The sequence below is a fragment of the Eupeodes corollae genome, chromosome 1 (assembly GCF_945859685.1).
Source record: "Eupeodes corollae chromosome 1, idEupCoro1.1, whole genome shotgun sequence".
In the NCBI taxonomy this organism is placed as follows: domain Eukaryota; kingdom Metazoa; phylum Arthropoda; class Insecta; order Diptera; family Syrphidae; genus Eupeodes; species Eupeodes corollae.
The window spans coordinates 114,591,551-114,611,407 of NC_079147.1; the positions used below are offsets into that span (position 1 = coordinate 114,591,551).

The window sequence follows — 19,857 nt, forward strand, 5'->3', positions numbered from 1 at the left end:
GTACATTTTACCAGGAAAAAAAAATATTCCTGGTATAATCTACCAGAATTCTGGTATATTTTTACCAGGAAAAAAAAATATTCCTGGTATATTCTACCAGAACTCTGGTACATTTTACCAGGAAACAAAATATTCCTGGTATATTCTACCAGAACTCTGGTACATTTTACCAGGAAAAAAAATATTCCTGGTGTATTCTACCAGAATTCTGGTATATTTTTACCAGGAAAAAAAATATTCCTGGTATATTCTACCAGAATTCTGGTAGATTTTACCAGGAAAAAAAATATTCCTGGTGTATTCTACCAGAATTCTGGTACATTTTACCAGGAAAAAAAATATTCCTGGTGTATTCTACCAGAATTCTGGTATATTTTTACCAGGAAAAATGATATTCCTGGTATATTCTACCAGAATTCTGGTATATTTTTACCAGGAAAAAAAATATTCCTGGTATATTCTACCAGAATTCTGGTAGATTTTACCAGGAAAAAAAATATTCCTGGTGTATTCTACCAGAATTCTTATATATTTTTACCAGGAAAAAAAATATTCCTGGTATATTGTACCAGAATTCTGGTATATTTTTACCATTAAAAAAAATATTCCTGGTATATTCTACCAGAATTCTGGTATATTTTTACCAGGAATACTGGGGAAAATGTAACCAGGGAAAAAAAATATTCCTCGTATATTCTACCAGAATACTGGGTTTATTCCCATTATAATTTTTACCAGGAAAAATTATTCTCCTGGTATATTCTAACAGAAATCTGGTGTATTTTACCAGGAATTCTTCGAAAAATCTCCTGGTAAAATTTACCACGATTTTCTGGAAAATTTTACCAAGACGCCTGGTAGGAATCTAAAAACCACTTTTTCTGGATAAATTTAGCGGGAAATCTGGTCACCGGTACCAGTTTTTTTTTTTGAGTGTAACATGCTTTGTATCTTCGGTACCTTATCTTACAGTTCATTCAATAGATAAAAAAAGGCGTCTTTATTCAACCTTAAGTACATTGCGAATCTGGAAATCAACTTAATAGAATAATTTGTCCAAGAAATTATACTTTAATGTGAGTACATCATGTTTAGATATCAGGAACTTACTTCGAATCTGGTAAATCAAAAAGATTTTATGTCGATGTTATTTTTCGCCTTTCTCTTATTAAATTTAGTTTCCTACATTCGTCCACCCTGTTCTGCACATTGCTGACGTCAGCAGTGTTATTCAACTAAATAAACAGCCAATGCTATTTTCTATTATTTGTGTCCTTTTATTATAATTTTGCTTCAAACGAAATTTTATTTGAATTCAAAAATCTAAATTTGTTCTTGTCTTTATCAATTTGTCATAGTCAGCTGTTTATGTGGAATGTGTGTGGATTCAAAATAATATCGTTTAAGCATCTTGCACATGAACTATGAACTACGAACTGCGAACTGTGGATGTTCCTTTTACATGAGCTTTATTTCTATTCCCGGACAGCGATGAATTGTCAATTTATAGTTCCCGTTTTCAACAAACGAAACAAGAGTTGTATAATTTCGAGGTTAAGTTGAGCGCGAACAATTTATTCGTTGCAGTGTTTATGGTATGTGGAACGCGAATAGGGGTTGACGACATTGACAGTTCGTACCAACCACACTGCAATTCGTTACTACTAAATTGTTTTTACAAAATTGTCTTGTTTTAGAGAACAAAAAGGAAATTTTATTATCCAAAAATTAGTGTCAGTTGGTTTGTTACATTTTAAATGTGTTTTTGTTTGAAATTGACCTTTTGAAATGTGTAAAATCAAGTTTGTTCGTCTATTCGTTCATTTGTTATTCGCTCTCATGTGCAAGGCCCCTAAGTAACGCAATACCGACTCTTAAACGCCAACAAAGTGACTCGCCACTAAATGTGACAAATGTCGTTCACGTAAATCGCCTGTTATAATAAGGGTAATTGACTTCAAGTTATTTATCCCACATTAAATATTGTTATGAATATTTTATTAAAATCTAAAGAAAGATAAATCGACAGACAGGGGGTGGGCAATTATTAGTAGTTCAGTCTTATCCTTCATGAATTTTATCGAATTGACGCCACAAGAGCGGTTCAATCGCTGCAACACTTTGCAAACGCCAAACACAAGTCATACTTGCAAACAATATTTTTTAAAGAGTCTTAAATAGCAAGACAGTTTTGTATGAGTTCTTCATCAAGTCCAAAAGTAGAGAAAAGCAGTGCTCATCGTCCGCCATCAAGTTCTTCATCCTCTTTCAAAATTATTGTCTCACTACCACCAAACAAGAGTAAACTATAGAATCCAGATCTTTGATGCCTCCATTGGCCACCGGTTTTAGGTTTTCTATCGGCTGGTTAGTTATATGTCCCAATGTCTAAGGCCGCGTTTCCATTTGCAAGAAAACTTCTGCAATAAATGTCCGATACTCTGTCCGACAGTGAATTGCAAGTGGAAACTACCAAGCAATTTCTATCGCGACAGTACTTTCATAACTTCTTGCGAGTATTTGCAAGTGCAATTAATTGCTAGTTTAAACACATTTGTATCGACTCGCGACAGTTCTTGCAGCTTATCGAAACAGTTTCGTATATCTCGCGCAAGTAGCTGGTTGACGTCTTTGCTTTACACATACAAAATGAGTAAAATAAAAGGTCGTGAATGGCCTCGCGAATAAGTTATGCGTTTAATTGAAGTTTACAAGTGTAATCCATGTTTATGGAATAACCGGGACGAAAATTACAAGGACCGAATTAAAAAAAATTCTGTTCTTAATAAGATCGCGGAAGAGTTTCAAATATGTATGTACTGTACTTACCAGTTGCTAAGAATCGCAGAGTCAACAAGAGTCTTTCCTTCGGTGATTTTGACTCACGGAATCGATTGTCTTGTTTTTTTATAATAGGACCCACTTTTAACAGCAAAACTTCCAAATCCATTGCGGTCATCCGAGTGAAATTGAAGTATTGCTGAACATCTTCTATATTCAATTCATTTAATAAATAATAGAAGGCACCAGCTTCCCGTCTTTTTAATCTCGAACCCAAGTTGATCTCTTTTTCTTTTTTAATAATAAAATTATCATCGCAGCTGCTACTCTTTGACGTTTTCTCGCCATGACTTCACAATTTTAAGTAAACAACCAGATTTCTTGCGACATTAATTGCTCTACTGGTGTAAATACATCTGCATTAAATTGCGACAGTATGTTGCGCGAGCTTCTAGCAAGACATTTATTGCAGAAGAAATTGCAAGAATTCACATGACAATGTAAACGCGACTGCAAGAAACTTCTGCAAGACTTCCGCGAGTTGACTTGCAAGTGGAAACGCGGCCAGCTTGTGTGTTTCATAGGAAGAGGAAGCGAGCATCATCAGAACCAGAAGAACTATTAAAAATTCTCCAATAGATGATTAAATCTTGATCAGTCAGAGTTGTCCAGCCAGCAAGAAGGGAGCACAGATGCTGCAATATTTCAGATTACCAAGCTTGGAAGAGTCTGATATATTCCAAAACAATGGGATAAAAAAGGAGAAGTTTGGATTGTCTCTTCAAGCATTGGTACACTGAAACGGTTGAGAGGTTTGCACTCTAGACTCTAGTGGCTTGCAACGAGGGCGGAACCAGGTCAAAGCAAACCGTATTTTAAGGGGAAGACGTATACCAAAATGCCATCTTCTGACAACTGCAAGAGAACCTATCATCGATCTGTTTTCTTCAAAAGGCACAGCTGTTCCCTAATCATATGTGTCTAAGAGACCGTTAGTAGATTTTCTTAACCAATTCAGTCGCCTTTGGAGGATCAACTGGGCTGGATATTTCCGCCACCAAATCTGATTCCGAGAATTTAGCTCATTTGAAGCAGTCACAAAGAACATATCTAATTGAATGCCTGACCTAAGAGCTTAAGTAACAACCTATACCAAAGGTGTTAATGGTCATGTTAACCAGACAGCAACCTCCACTGACCGATCTTTTGAACTAAATGCGTGTATAGTTGTTGTTGAATGTGGTGATCATATAGAGTTGAAAGTTTCAACTTTTATGACATACTTACCTGCTAAGAGGAATTCAGAGGCCTGGCATCCACGAATAGTGACAGACTGGCTGATATCGACGCACAGCAATGAAGCTTTTTTGGGGTATGAAGAGCAGTCGGCCGGCGTTTACCTTACTTCTTTCAGCTGAACGAAGAGTTCATGATTTAACTTAACTTAAAATTTCGTTTTATGTGTGTTACATTAATTATTTGTCTCAAAGACTGACTCACCCACATAAAGCATCAAAACCTGAGTATATGCCCGAAGTATAAAACGTTTAACGTGTTTTCTGTCAGCAAATAATATCGGATTTATGTTTATGTAAAATTAGCATGTTAATTCAATCCTTTTAAACAAATTTAGAACCAGTGTAATTAAAAGTTCATTTCACATATGGCCAAAGTTTGTTTCATTCTAACTTTTAACAACATAAATAATATAACAAATACAGGTAAAGGCGCACGAGAATTGTATCAAAACCAAAACCTAACAGCGCTATCAATTAATCAATCGAAACAAATTAAATCAAAAACATTCCATCCGACTCAGCTGCTGTTATCCACCATTTCTTTTCATAATCAAAGCCTCATATTGCATCTCCCTTTAGTATAACGCCCTACACCAAAACAGTGTGAATTTTGTGCTGTCAAAACAATAAATAATAATTGGGAATACAAAAACTCCTAACGTTTAACGATATGCTTTGCTTTGGTCTACCTTAGGTATGCATAAATATGTTTGGTGAGCCTGAGTCCCCATCTATCTTTGCTCACGTGCTTTAAATTTATAACATCATACATATCGTTCATTTAAATTATGTGCATAAATTACAAATGCTTTTATTAAAATTTTTAAGTCCAAAAATATTAAAATATATATAAAAAATGTGTAACCAAACATTTCCAATCGATGCGACGACATGTTATAGAAATAAGTTTAGTCATGGAAGATGAGGTTCGAATTTGAAGGGATTTCACAAGCCTCTATCGTATTATGGTTGCGCTATATGAAGTTGTATAACGGTTAAAGATGCATTTAAGGTTTGATTATGGAAAAAATAAGATTTTCGACGTAACATATTATATTATAGCAGTAGCTATAAAAGCATCTTGAATGCGGACAACTTGTATCAGTTTAACGGTTTGACTTGCTGAATCAACAGAGCGGAGAAAGGCAATGATGGAGTCTCATTTAAAATCAAAAGTGTTTATGGTAAGAATTGTAATATCTTTGCCGTCTTATATTTTAATTTCATGCAATTCTCAGGTCTATTTGATGATTGGATTAGTTACTTCACGACCACAGTATAACTATGCAAGTTCAAGTTCTTATGGTCAGTCATTCAATTTGGCTTCCAATTCAAATAACAACCAGATAACGCAAATTGTCGCATCTCAGCCCTTGACGCATACGTATATACCACCAGTTCAACAAATTCAGTCTTCAGTCCAGTCTCAGTACCCACCAGTACCACAATACCTTCCACCATCACAATCTTTTTCATCATCTGTCCCCTCGGGACAGCAAATTTTTGGGGATATTTCACAACTACCCTTGCAGAACACTAACATTCAAGGATTTGCAGGACAATCGAACTTAATAGGCCAATCATCTTCTGTTAATGCTGGACAATCCCTATCAAGTGGTTTCAATGGACAATCTCAGGGATTCTCAGGTGGAGTAATACGGCAATCTCAAGGCTTTTCTGGTGGGGTAAATGGTCAAGGCTCATCAGTTTCCATAAATCAGCAAGCTCCTTTGCGACCACAGCAACGAACTATTGTAACTAAGGATATTTTTGTTCACACTGCTCCTCCAGATGCGGAGGAAGAATTAGCTTTCAACAAACAACTTGAATCGATTCCAATTCGCAAAAACTATCGTATCATCTTCATCAAAGCTCCAACACAGAACCTCAGAATTGCAGCCGAAGCTCTGAAACAAGCGCAAGCGATCAACGAAGAAAAAACTGTTATCTACGTCCTCTCCAAAAAATCTGACGTTGCAGACCTTCAAAGGCAAATTAGCCAAATCCAAGCTCCTCAAACAATTAATCAAAAACCAGAGGTTTACTTCATCAAGTACAAAACAAACGAAGAAGCCCAGAGAGCTCAGCAAGAGATTCAGGCTCAATATGATAAATTGGGCGGATCGACAAGTATATCTAACGAGGGAATTGCTCCAGTTGTTGGTGCTTTGAATTCTGGAAGTATTTTAACAAGTGGTAGTGGGCAAAAGGAAGCAATTACTGCCCCATCTCAAAAATACCTGCCAGCTAAGGTTTAATTGATAAACGAAATTCATATTCATTTGTGCTTTGAACATAGTCATTTCTTATAGTCATAAATTATTTAAAGAAAAATATTAAATGCATTTGTTTTAAATTGCAATTATATTGTAAATATTTTTTTGGTAACTAGCAATGGGAAACTTATATTGGCTGCCATGCTCCTTTCCTTTAAATTCATATAATTTCATTAAATTCAACGAATGGGGTGCTTATATTATATTATGATCTGATCTGTAGTGTTCAAAAATAGATATCTATAGAAAAGTACTCGTATCACTCAAATACTTAGCCCATGAATATTAAGGCAAAATAATCAGGAATCAGGACGATGACTGCAGTTACATTCCCAGTTATCAAATAAACAAATCAATTTTTAGACGCTAAAACAATTTTCATTAAAATTGGGCAAGCTAGAAGAACTTCAAGCTATTTACAGGTGAAATGTAAACTGTAGGATTATTACATTCAATATGACGGTTTTATATGAACATGTTTGAAAAATTAAAAGTTAGACAAATTTGTAGAATTTGAAAAATAATTGTGTATTAAATTCTAGATAGCTTCGCTGCTTGACTTTATAAAGGATGATTTTGTAGCTATTATCTTTTTGGCAAAACTGGTTTAAACAGTTGTAGCACGTTCCGTGTTTTGTTTCAAATTATATGGACCGTACTATTGATTCAAATAAATATTCATGCATTTTTCTGAATTTTGTGTGTTTGTGAAAAAAACTTTTCTATAGCTTTCAAAAAATTACCTTTATATACAATCACTTTATATACAGATTTTCTTGAAGGTTTTTACTCAATTTGTCATAATATTCTTATAAATAAGCTCGAAGTTTTTGGTTTTCGTGGTTTGCAGTTGAAATAGATATCCAGCAAGCATTGGATGCAATTTGTTAAACTTGAAAATTTTGTCTCCAGTTCCATAAAAGTTTCATCTGGAGTTTCTCAAGGAAGTCAACTTGGGCAACTTTTTTAACATATTCGTTAATAATATCCCATTGCTTTTCTCGGTTGGCTTTCTCGTTCTGCCAAACGGTTCTTTTTGGAGCTCTTTCTTTAACTGAATTTGTTTGACACGAGAAATTAGCAGAAATGACACTGTGGTCCGATGTGCCTAGAGGCGTCAATACACTGATTGTGTACTCATCAGGATCAGAAGTGAGAAACAAGTCAAGGGTATTTTCTGCTCGGCCGTTAACGTCTGATATACGAGTAGGCTCATTGACAAGCTAAGTAAGATGGTTAAACTCAGCAAAAATCTCAGCGCACATTCCTTCGGGCATTGTCTGGCCCGAATGGCGAAGCCACGAAGAATTGTGAACATTGAAATCGCCCGTAATAACGATTTCAGTGTGAGGATACAGGGAGACAATTCCTTGTATGGAGTCAGACAGAGCATCAAATTCCTGAGAAGTTGAAACTCTGTCCAGGTTTGGGCTGCGATAAAGAAAACAATAGTGAATGATGTGCTTATTCACGGAAAGTTTTAACCACATGAAATTAAAAAGGGAGTTGGTACAATGACCGTATTGTGGTAAAAGTTGATATGCAACATCGAATGGGGTCTTTCTGAAGTTGATTCTTTTGAGAAGCAAAAACAATAAAACTCATATCTAAACTCAAAAATATTTAAGAATCTTACCAACTTCTCCCACAATCTCGAAACACATTTTTTGTAATAAAATTTCATCCGTAACATTTAAATCGTTAATTTCATCCCTATCCTCTTCAATTAATGGGTTTAAATTCGGTTGTTCTAGAATTATACAAGTAGTTTATTATGTTACAAGATCAAAGATACATTCAAATGAAAAATATAAGCTACCTGTGAAACTAAGCCGACTTGGCGAGGTACTGTCAACACTTCTAGACACCTGATGCTCAATTTCACAAGATGGTAATGTAATTTCAAGCGTATCTGGGTCCGAAGGAACTTTTAATAATTCGCCGCTAACATTAACTTCGTAAGTGCCTTCAATATCAATAACATTATCTAGGCTGACCGTATTCACAGAACATACTCGTAATATCATATTCTCCCTCCTTTGGCTTTGTTGAGCTTGTTTGATTATATTTAAAATAATGTCGTGGTCAATATTATTCACTTTCAATTCATCTTTTACCGATCAGAGTAGTGATTGCTTCCAAATAACTTTCATCGGAAATGGTTTCTAAAACATCGACGAAATTGTCAGCCTGACCAACCATCACCAAAGTGTTTTGGACGCATTTGGAGTAGTCCACAGCGTCAGGATTAAATGGGTAGAGCCCGCATTTTTTGAACGCATTTTGTACTATTGTAGTCCTGTCCTTGTACTGCAGGACCCTGCCCAAAACTTCACAAAAGTTGTCCTTTTTAATACAATGCCCGGGATTGTTCCTGCTGAATTCGGACAAAATGTTTCGATAATCCGATTTTAGGCCTTTAAACGCACCGACATCGGCTGGTTGCATTATGTGTGTAGTATTGAGAGGGAGAGCATATAAAATAATTTTGTTTGAATTGCAAAAATCGCTAAGTTCCATGGACATACGTGATTTATGCCTATCGACAAGAAATAAAACTGGTAGTTTAATTTTTTATTCTATCAACCAAGGGTATAGCCCCTCCTTTACATATTGGAGGAATGTTTCGTTTCGCATCCAACCACTTTCAGTTTTCCCAAAAACCCAATCTGTTTGGGCGGCCTCGATTGTTTTCAACCAAGCAGCTGACCTTTTATAGGGAAAAATTACCATGGGAGGAAGTGTCTTTCCACATGCAGAAAAAGTTAAGAGAACTGTCAGGGTCTCTTTTTCATTTGCTGTTTTGACTTGGTAGACGTTCTTATGCCCCTTTGGGGCAAGAACGTTTCCCGTTTTTGGAGCCAGACTAAAACCAGTCTCATCGCTATTCAAAATTCGTTTTGGGTCTTGAAGGATATCTTCCTAGTTTTCACTTTTTAAATAAACATCGAGCTCTCGAAACCACTTTCGGATACCCTGCTCAGTTATTGCAGCCCGAGATTTTAAAATTGATTCAGGGCTACGAATACTCAAAGAAGGATGGCGCTTTAAGAATGTGTAGTACCATTTCTTTCCTGGCTTGTTTTCTTTAAACGGAGTTTTCCGACCATTATCGTTTAAAATTTTTTGTACTGTGCTAAGAAGATCTTCCGATCTTTGCGGAAAACCACATTTAGCCAGAGTGATAAGCCAGTTCACAAGTTTGGTCTCTTCTTCGAATGACAGAACAGTAGTTGGACCTTTCTTGCCGGACTTATCTAATGCTCTGCCATGAATGCGGTCTTGAAGAGTGCTTCTAGGAATAGAAAACCTCCTTACAGCTTCTCTTATGGGAATTTTATTTACCCTAATCTCGAATAATTTTTCATTTTTCTTTATTTCTTTCTTGAGTACCGAAATATGTTTAAAATATTTTAATACATATATAATTTAATATATCAAAATAGGTAAATATTTTATAAGACATAATAACCTATACCAAAATTGACTTAAGTTTTCTTCTGTTTGAAAAGGGCCGAAATAAGGAGACAAGTTTCAAGTATTCGACCACCTATTATCTTTATTGTAAAACGGTGGCCGAATACTGGAATTTTACTGTAAAACACGATTTTATCTGCTCAGAGAGCCTTATGATAACCCAGTCATTCATTTTGTATCATTTACTGAAAAAAAGTAATAATAATAAAGTTTCCTATCTCCGGCCGGAGTGGCCGAATAAAGGCAACTGAAGTTTTTTGTGTGTCCTATTTCCGGCCCCTTAAAAAAATGGAAAAAATCCTTTTTTTTTTTGTCTTTTTAAGTAAATTTGACTAAAATATAACATAATAAACAAATATAAATGCATACAATGTACTTACCTTAATTTTTTTAAAACAAATATGTACTTCTGTTGGAACAGTATCTCACTAACAATTTTTCAACCAAAACTTAGCACATCCTAGTCCCAACAAGATAGCACAACTAATGACTTAAAAACTGACCAAGGATACTTGTCTAACGAATCTGAATCTGTTGTAACTAGTAAGAAAGAGATGACAGAGCCTTTAAAAACTCTAACCAAAGTAGTATCAATACAATATTCACTAATAACAGCAAATTTCTTGGTAGGCGGCCAAATATATAGGTACAATTTTGGTTGCATTAAATCCTTTCTTAGATGTATTAAACTTTTCAATTCTATTTGTAATGAGATTGATCAATCTATAGACAGACTGGAATATAATATTATTTCAACTGTTAGTAATGTGTAAGATCAATACCAGTAGATATGCAAATCAGTTTGACCTTGACGAGAACGATGGATTTTTCTTTATATTTCTTCATATGTTAACATCTAATTTTTAATAATTGTTTACCACGTAACATAACCTCTTTAAGTGATGATATTTAACATCTAAATTAGCTCTTATTTTATGGAATACCACTTTAAGCTTTTTGTTAGGTATAAGAGAAAGAAACATATGTACAAACAACATTCACTGGCACTGCATCTTCAGTCAAATAAATTTAACCAAACACTTAATTATAATATCTTCAAAAATGAAAACAAAATTATCATAATATGGTAGTGTATATTCGTAGAAAACAAAAATCAACAATAAAGTTCAGTCAAAATAAATACTCGTAATTATAATAGGGTTAAACTCATTTCTTCACAGCTGGGGGTAGGTATTCATGGCTTGACTTAATAGCAGCATTATTAGAAGACGATCCAATATTTCCCAAGTCAATACTTTGTGAACTTTGTTCTGATGAAGAACCAATGTTAGCAACAGCTGGAGAACTAGATATGGAAGAGCTGATTGATGAACCCGATGGAATCAAACTGGAACCACTTCCGATGGCGTGGTCATGGTGAGTGGTGATGGCGGGAGAAGCAAAGTTTAAAACGGGGGCAACACCTTCATTGGAACTCTGTGAAGATCCACCCAAGGCGTCATACTGTTGCTGAATGCTAAGTTGGGCATTGAGAGCATCTTGAGGTGTCCTGTACTTAATGAATCGGACCTCTGGCTTAGCACGAACATTTTCACTAATTTGTTGGACTTGGTTGGCAATTTCTGATACATCAGGTTCCTTGCTAAGGACATAGATAGCAGTTCTGTCTTCAGTTGCTTGTTTGGCTATTTGGAGAGCAGCATTGTGGATTCCGTTGTTCTCTGGAGCCTTGATGAAGATAACACGAAGATTCTTTTTCAATAATGTGGTTATACTTTGGGTGTTGTAACCTTGTTGGGCTTGTTCCTCTGGAGCAGAAAAAATAAAGTATTCCTTGCTGAGTCCACCGTCAATGACACGGTTGGTAACAGGTTGATAACTGACTCCACCTCCAATCGAACCAGCTGACCCATAGTTGATTGCAGATCCTAATCCACTACCAAAACCTGATCCAATTCCAGATCCGTAGTTAATCCCACTTCCAAGACCTGATCCGATAGATCCACCGCTTATGCCATACCTAATACCAGATCCTTGGGCTTGTCCACCAAAGTCACTTCCGAAACCTGAATTTCCAGAACCAAAACTGGAACCTTGTCCACTTCCAACGGCCAATACGGGGTTGAAACCCGATCCTGAAGAAATGAAATCATTGGATCCAGATACTCCTGGTTGGTAGTTGTATCCTAATCGTCCTGCAGACGCAACTGCGATGACACTTAAAATCTGAATTATGAAAAAAAAACAATACAAAATTATCTTATTAATAATAAGGTTTATTGAGCTTACCAAAAAGGCGCGCATTATTTCTCTTGTCTTCTCTTATTGAACCTTCTCGGAACTATACTAACTGACTTAGAATGGTTGTGTATTTATACCCCATCACAAATTTGAACTTGGTTAAACTTAATAGTTGCAAATAAAAACACTTAATAAGGTCACCGCCTTGATGATATATGGATATATCTAATATTGTTCCATTATGCAGGGCGTTAGCAATCTCTATACGGATTTTATAAAATTCGGTGATCAAAATATGCAGTGTTTTTCTTCCGTAAACGATAATATTTACGAATATAAATATAAAACACTAACTGTGTTAGTCATTCATTTTATTTATGTGGATTCGCTAAATTGAATAACATAATATTTGTGCATATTTGAAACAACTGACATTGATAAAATTGAATGAAATAAATTTATTTAAATATTGCGGTTTCATCCGTGTTGTCAGCTTATTGGGTTAGCAGCAATCTGATTTGGATTAAATAATAAAATTTAAGCTTTTTGACACAATATAAGGATCAAAGTAACAAGCTTGATGCCGAACGAACTTCATCCTGTCAAATATTAAGCAAATATAAAATTTAAAAAGGAGCTTGAATGCAACCCACACTGATAACTTCCCATAGGTGGCCATTGTCTTTTAAAGAACTTCGAAAAATTGTTGTTAAAATTTTGGAAACGTTAAAAATGCTGTATAGAATATTTTTTTCCTAAATTCTCAATCCACTAAGTGTGAAAAGCGAGATTCTCGGACGTACATATAATAGATTTTATTGATTGAATTTTTTTTCTGTTTTACAAAAAGCGCACACTCAAGGGAATATTCCTACCCTTATTATGCAGAGACACAGTGTGAGCACTAAGAAGAGGAGAGAGGGTTTGAATTTTGAATTCCTAATTATTGCAATGACTTGACACATTCGCGTAGTACGGCTAAAGAACGCATCTCTGTATTTGACAGTATGGCCGAAGTTTGACTCGAGGGTATACTGATGTGTATTCCTAGATGCGCGAGTATTACGGTTAAACTGTTTAAAGGAAGGAATGCAGCTGGCTATTTCACTAGAGAATTAACCGGTAAAATAACGGTAAAAAAGGGTTAGACAAGAAACATTTCGACGATGTTCAAGGTGATATTATTACCTATCAATTTAAATGCTCTGCGTTCAATTCTATCCAAGAGGCTTAAATAAGATGCAGGAGCACCAGCCCAGATATGGGAGTTATACTCAAGTATATAAGTCTTGTAGATAACCACAAGAGGTGGTTGGTGACACACATACCGAGAATATCGAGATGTTCAGTCTCATTGATGCAAGTGCCATCCATGAGACATAATGGCATAGGGGTTATATCTCGCTTTAAAGATACAAGACAGCATTGGGTTTTCGAAGCATTAAATTCCACGCGGGTTTTTATTCCCCATTGTACGATGCGGAAGTTAATGAGCTTATCATATTTTTTCGTTGGAGTTCCACATCCGAAGAAGAGGGATGTGAATCGGAAAAGGAATATAAAAAGCTAAGAGTACTATCGCCAGCGAAACAATGTATTGGATTAGAAGTTGCAGACAGGAGATCATTAATAAAAAAGAGAAAGAGTGTTCGAGATAGAACAGAGCCCTGGGGCACAACAGCATTTATTTTGAGGTTTTCAGACTTGAATCCAATACTACTTGTATCGAACGACCCAAAAGGTAATTTCTAATTCAATGAAGCAGGGATTTATGCAAACTGAAAGCACGCATTATCGATAAAAAAGCTTGATGCCAACCCCTATCAAATGCTTTTGAAATATGAAGTGCAATAATCTCACTTTCTCCAAAGCAATATAAAGATTTGCTCCATTGTTCGGCGATATGAATCATGAGATCACCAGTGGACATATTACTTCGAAAGCCGTACTGCCGGTCATTTCGAAGCTTTCAATCTTCAAGATATTTCCTAAGCTGATAATTAATCATCGTTTCCATGACCTTGGAAAGAAAGGACATACGTGCAATCGGTCGGTAGTTAGAGCGTGAGGAAGATTCGCCTTTTTTGGGAATGGGCGGGATAAATGCAGTTTTCGATCCGCTTGAAGAACACCTCTTCAGTACAATAGCAGGGATACCATCCTAAAAAATTGGTCTCATATGATCATTAACTCGCTCAAGTACAGGTGGAGTCATAACACTTTTTGGCAGCGTAGAATTGGCGGCGAACTGCTTAGCAAAGAGATATGCTTTCTCTAAAGAGCTAACAAAAGGAGTGCCATTTACAACGAGCGTAGGAACCAAGGAGGTGGAAAAATCCTCATGTTTTTTTACAAATGACCAAAAATTTGTACTGCATTTGGGACGTTGCAGTATTTGCTGCCGTAATTTTTGGTCATGTATAAATTTGGTCCCTCGAGTATGGGCGTTGCGGGCCTTTGTGGCTTGTTCGAACTCTTTTTGGCTTTGCATAAAGTAGCGGAAACTTACTTCTTTTGCGCTAATAACCTCGTGACAGCTAGCAACAAACCATGCCTTTTCCTTAGGTCTGAGAATTAAACTTGTGCTGGCGTCAACCAAAGTATTAGAGATTATTTTTAATTTAATTTGTCTTTATTTACAATTTTTTTCAAATTGCAACTGAATATTTTTTCAGCTATTATCGGTGAAACTAAATATACCTGAAGGTTTGTTGAATTCTTTTTGTTCTATTTAAGTTTCATCATTAAAAATTCACAAAAGTTTATGAAATATCTTACTCCCATCTTTCTAATTTATTTATTTCTAAATTATTTATATTATATATAATAATATATAATCTTGTAGACTAATTAAAAAAAGACAAAATAGCAACAATATGTGATGCTTTATAGTTAAGAAAATACTAACCACCAAGATAAAGAAAGTTTAATTGATACATTATATTTCTTTTAATAAATCACGACTTATATTATTTCGAAAGTCAATATAACTTCAAACTTCAAACCGGGTTATCGGCTCATTGAGTCTGAAGTTTGCTCTATGAAATGGTTTAAAAAATAAAAACGGAAGAGGTAAAAAGAGGATCAATTTCATCAGCAAGAGTATCACGAATGAGAACTTTGAGATATCAAAGTATCGTCTTCGAGTTTTAATTGTTGAGGGTCAAGAAGATTACATCTTGTATTGGTATTCGTTGTTCCATTTTAATCTACATAATGCTATTCTAATAACTCGTTTTTTGGTTTCAGTTTTTGGAAGGTTTTAAGTTTTTAATTCGATTACAGAAAATAGTACGGGTTCCATTTTATACAGCAATACTCAAGTACTGACTTAACATAGCCATAATATGACGACTTCAGCCTAGAAGGCATAGAAAATTCTTTGGAATCACGATAGACATAAAACCAAGTTAGGAGTAAGCTTTCGCTTTCGAAGACGAAGTGGATAAAAAAAAACAAGTTTCGGATCAAAGATGAAGACACTTCTTTTGGAGAACATTTGGAGATTGACACCATTTATTGAATAAGTACAATTTGATAATTCAAAAATACGCCGAAAGATTATATAATCACATGTAAGTGTTTCACCAGATCATTTTTGCAACCTCTGCCTTAATATTCACAAAAGCCCCATTGATTTAAAACTGAGTTCTTCCGATTATGTCAATGTAATCAGCATATGTAATTAATTCGACAGAATTTCGAAAGATAGAGGGTCTAGTGTTGATGTGGGAGCTCTGCACTTTTCTTTTACGGATAATGTTAAAGAAATCGCATGACAGCGCATCATCATGTCTAAGGTCTTTTTTGATATCGAAAGGTTCTATTAAGTTGTTTTCAGAAGCTCGAATTCTCCATAATCATCTTGCACGAACGGTTTAGTTTGGCAGGAATGCCAAAACTAGACATGGCTCTCTACAGTTCGCCCCTGTAGATAATGTCATATGCGGCCTTGAAATCGATGAAGAGACGGTGGTTGTCGATTTGATGTCCATAGGTTTGTTCCACGATCTGTCATATTGTGAATATTTGATGGACTGTGTACCTTCCTGAGCCAACCAAATTGGTTTCCTTTCACTTTTAATGGTGTGGTTTGTCATTAATACAAAGAAACTTTGCATACACTCATCCTTCCACCTACCCCAAATCCTATAGTATGCCCAGACAGGGGAGTTGCAGGATGGAAGCATGCTCTCTAAAAAAAAAAAAACAGAAGGACAGAGGAGAAAGAACAACAAACAGAAAGAACACGTAACAACAGCAAGCGGTAGGCTTCGAGACGGTCCACCATCTGTCTACTAACCACGCTCACTGATGCTTGATTTCGGTAATCGATGGGAACCGAAGCTTTATCAGTGACTAGGCCGTTTTCTTATTTCACTTTGTCAAAATGCAATAAGGCCACGTTTTAAAAGTTGGTTCTATTTCAATTGGCGTGAAACTTGAGCTTAGGTATAACAATGTTTGTTCGTCTTGGTTGGGAAGACGGAACTGTTGCCATTCGTCATCTACATTAAAATGATGAAATTTAAAATGCTGTAATGTTTCTACTCTCTTCTTGAGGTTTATGTACTTGTGAGCTTCGTTTTACCAAATATGTTTATACACCTCATAAAGAATTGTTTGTAATTACAAAAACAGACCAAATATCGTTCTGATTTACCTACAAGCTTAAAGTGCTTACCTGAACTTAAATGAACAAGTTACTTGTAACAATTGGCTTATAAGGGAAAATTAATTAAATCTGATTCAGAATTTCAGGATTATAAATTAAATAGGGCTGGCACCAAGATGAGACTAGTCTCGCTTCCTGTCTTTTCTCGCCCCTACACCTCAAACCATTGGGTCGATTGGGTTCAAACTTGGATATTAAAGTTTTAAGCCGATACATATTAGGCAGAGTATCATTTTTTTTATGAAAATTTAATGTAAAACGTATGTTATTAAGCTCTAACCAACTTAATACTAAAAATTATTCTTCTAACGATTTTCAAATATTCTATGACGTTTAAATTTTTGAAAACGTACTTTGTTTGCAGGTACATTTTTAAATTTAAAACAGACAACGGCCTAGTCACTGATAAAGCTTCGGTTCCCATCGATCACCGAAATCAAGCATCAGTGAGCGTGGTTAGTAGAAAGATGGGGGACCGTCTCGAAACCTACCGCGTGCTGTTGTCATGTGTTCTTTCTTTCTGTTGTTCTTTCTCTTCTGTCCTTCTGTCTTATATTAATGTCTTGTGTTGTTATCACCTTTCATAGCCTTAGTTGCTCAAGGTGCTGTGTTCTCTACTCTGCACATTTATGTGCAGAGTAGTGTGAAATGTAATGTAATGTAAATTTAAAACATTTTTGAACAGAATCTTTGGGTACATGAGCAAGTTTGTTCTTTCTATTTTATTAAATTAAATTGAACTCTTTTATTTCTATAGTGTGCCCTCATCATAACAGACAAATATTTTAGAATATATACCTCATGCATTTTTCTTAAGCTTAAGAAGTTCATGTAGATTTTACTTTAATAATAAAAACCAAATATCATAAGTTCATAATTTTTATTCGTAGCAGTATATTTCAACCTCAACAATTCATAATTCAAATAGACAACAAAAGTTTATACTCATTTCTTAACAGCAGGGGGCAAGTATTCTTTTTCGGATTTTACAGCGATATTATTAGAAGACGAACCAATGTTTCCCAAATTAAGGCCTTGGGAACCTTGTGCTGATGGAGAAGCAAAGTTCAGAGCGAGAGATGATGTTGAAGGGCTGACTGATGAGCCGGACGCAATCAAATTGGAACCTTGTCCATTATGGTGCACGGCAGCAGCGGGAGAAGCAAAGTTCAAAACGGGGGCAATACCTTCATTGGAGCTTTGTGAAGATCCACCCAATTCTTCATACTGTTGCTGAATAGTACGTTGAGCATTAATGGCATCTTGAGGTGTCCTGTACTTAATGAATCGGACCTCTGGCTTAGCACGAACATTTTCACTAATTTGTTGGACTTGGTTGGCAATTTCTGATACATCAGGTTCCTTGCTAAGGACATAGATGGCAGTTCTGTCTTCAGTTGCTTGTTTGGCTATTTGGAGAGCAGCATTGTGGATTCCGTTGTTCTCTGGAGCCTTGATGAAGATAACACGAAGATTCTTTTTCAATAAAGTGGTTACACTTTGGGTGTTGTAACCTTGTTGGGCTTGTTCCTCTGGAGCAGAAAAGATAAAGTATTCCTTACTGAGTCCACCGTCAATGACACGGTTGGTAACAGGTTGATAACTGACTCCACCTCCAATCGAACCAGCTGATCCATAGTTGATTCCAGATCCTAATCCACTACCAAAACCTGATCCAATTGAACCACCTCCAACGTTCAGTCCAGATCCGTAGTTAATTCCACTTCCCAGACCTGATCCACCGCTTATGCCATAACTAATACCAGATCCTTGGGCTTGTCCACCAAAGCCACTTCCGAGTCCTGAGTTTCCAGAACCAAAACTGGAACCTTGTCCACTGCCAAGGGACAATACAGGATTGTAACCCGATCCGGAAGAAATGAAATCATTGGATCCAGATACTCCCGGTTGGTAGTTGTATCCTAATCGTCCTGCAGACGCAACAGCGATGACACTTAAAATCTTGAATAAAAAATAGATTTACTTATTTTATAACTCTATCAAAAGCTTTTTTCTTACCACAAAAGCACGCATTTTTCCTTGTCTTCTCTTAGAGAATCCTCGTAAAACTATACTCTGTGGTGCGAATTGAATGGCTTTTTATATCTCAAATAATTTTTGAATCTATTCATATTTTTCCAAATTTATATTAAAACAAAAATAATACAGAAAGGTCATTGCCATAATGCTGCATATCGAAGTATCTTTGGTATAATGACATTTATTAAAAATATGTTCTTCTAACATGTGGACATAACTATTTCCTCTCTTAGCAGATCGAAATAGCGGATATAAGATATACCACCCAAATTATTATTGCGGTTTCTTTTATTGTTTTTTGTGTTTCTTCATGAGATAAACAAAGCAGCTGACATTGGTAAAATAATATAATTTATTTATGAAAATCTTCCCATTTCAATAAAGCTGGCTCTTTTTTATTGTTTTATAATAAACATGCCCTTTCAACCTTTGATAATCAATCCATCGGTTAAATTACTTTTTCATTTAAATATTTATGTTTCATATTTACTCAGCAATCAAAATACAATAAAATAATACAGTTTCTAACCATTATCAGAGCACAGCAATCTGATGGAATTTAACTCTTATCTTGATTATTTTAAATAAAATTTATAATATAAACAAACACATTGGTCAAATATACAGAATCTGATATGTATTTGCAAAAACGAAAATGTAATTCCAAAATGAATAAAGAATGAGTCAGTGAATTTTGTTTTACAGATAATAGAATCATGATTAAGTCACGAGACAATAAGCATACCGACTTCAGTTAATTTTTTAACTAGGCAAAACATTGTGACGTCTTAGCAAAAAGTTTGATGTTCAAAACAAAATTAACTATGTCACAAAAAAATTGACAATATATACAGTCTTGTTTTTTAATACAATGAAGAACAACGTTTTTGACATCTAATTTTGAGAAAAGTCAAATTGGCTTTTCACAAAGTAGTATAATTGATTTTCAACCTGAATATCTTTAAAAGAAGTATTGATTTCAGAAGCATTTCATATAATTTAATAAAAAAAAAGTGCTAAGGACCGTTTTTTTTAATAAAGAACAATAAAAATAAAATCGCTAACACAATTTTTAGCATTTGATACAATTTTTATCAAAATCCAACTG

General features: G+C 35.3%; 3 protein-coding genes across 3 annotated transcripts; 1 reads left to right on the forward strand and 2 right to left on the reverse strand.

Annotated features, from left to right (window-relative positions):
* Positions 1-5,149: 5,149 nt before the first annotated feature.
* On the forward strand, positions 5,150-6,441 carry LOC129940963 (uncharacterized). The gene is made up of 2 exons (XM_056049495.1): positions 5,150-5,263; positions 5,318-6,441. Exons 1-2 carry the CDS (start codon positions 5,228-5,230, stop codon positions 6,335-6,337), a joined length of 1,056 nt encoding a protein of 351 aa, XP_055905470.1. The 5' UTR covers positions 5,150-5,227; the 3' UTR covers positions 6,338-6,441.
* A 4,465-nt stretch (positions 6,442-10,906) lies between these two features.
* Positions 10,907-12,247, reverse strand: LOC129940837 (keratin, type II cytoskeletal 1b-like). Its single transcript, XM_056049335.1, has 2 exons — positions 12,083-12,247; positions 10,907-12,019 (listed from the first exon to the last, which is right to left on the reverse strand). Exons 1-2 carry the CDS (start codon positions 12,095-12,097, stop codon positions 11,000-11,002), a joined length of 1,035 nt encoding a protein of 344 aa, XP_055905310.1. The 5' UTR covers positions 12,098-12,247; the 3' UTR covers positions 10,907-10,999.
* Positions 12,248-17,575: 5,328 nt separating this feature from the next.
* LOC129940752 (glycine, alanine and asparagine-rich protein-like) lies at positions 17,576-18,822 on the reverse strand. The gene is made up of 2 exons (XM_056049197.1): positions 18,729-18,822; positions 17,576-18,671 (listed from the first exon to the last, which is right to left on the reverse strand). Exons 1-2 carry the CDS (start codon positions 18,741-18,743, stop codon positions 17,655-17,657), a joined length of 1,032 nt encoding a protein of 343 aa, XP_055905172.1. The 5' UTR covers positions 18,744-18,822; the 3' UTR covers positions 17,576-17,654.
* Between the last annotated feature and the right edge of the window lie 1,035 nt (positions 18,823-19,857).

What these genes read in the sequence shown, in the direction of transcription:
- LOC129940963 (XM_056049495.1), top strand. Translation starts at nt 5,228, where the DNA reads ATGATGGAGTCTCATTTAAAATCAAAAGTGTTTATG. An exon ending in TAAAATCAAAAGTGTTTATG is followed by an intron (nt 5,264 to 5,317) that starts GTAAGAATTGTA and finishes TGCAATTCTCAG; the next exon opens with GTCTATTTGATGATTGGATT.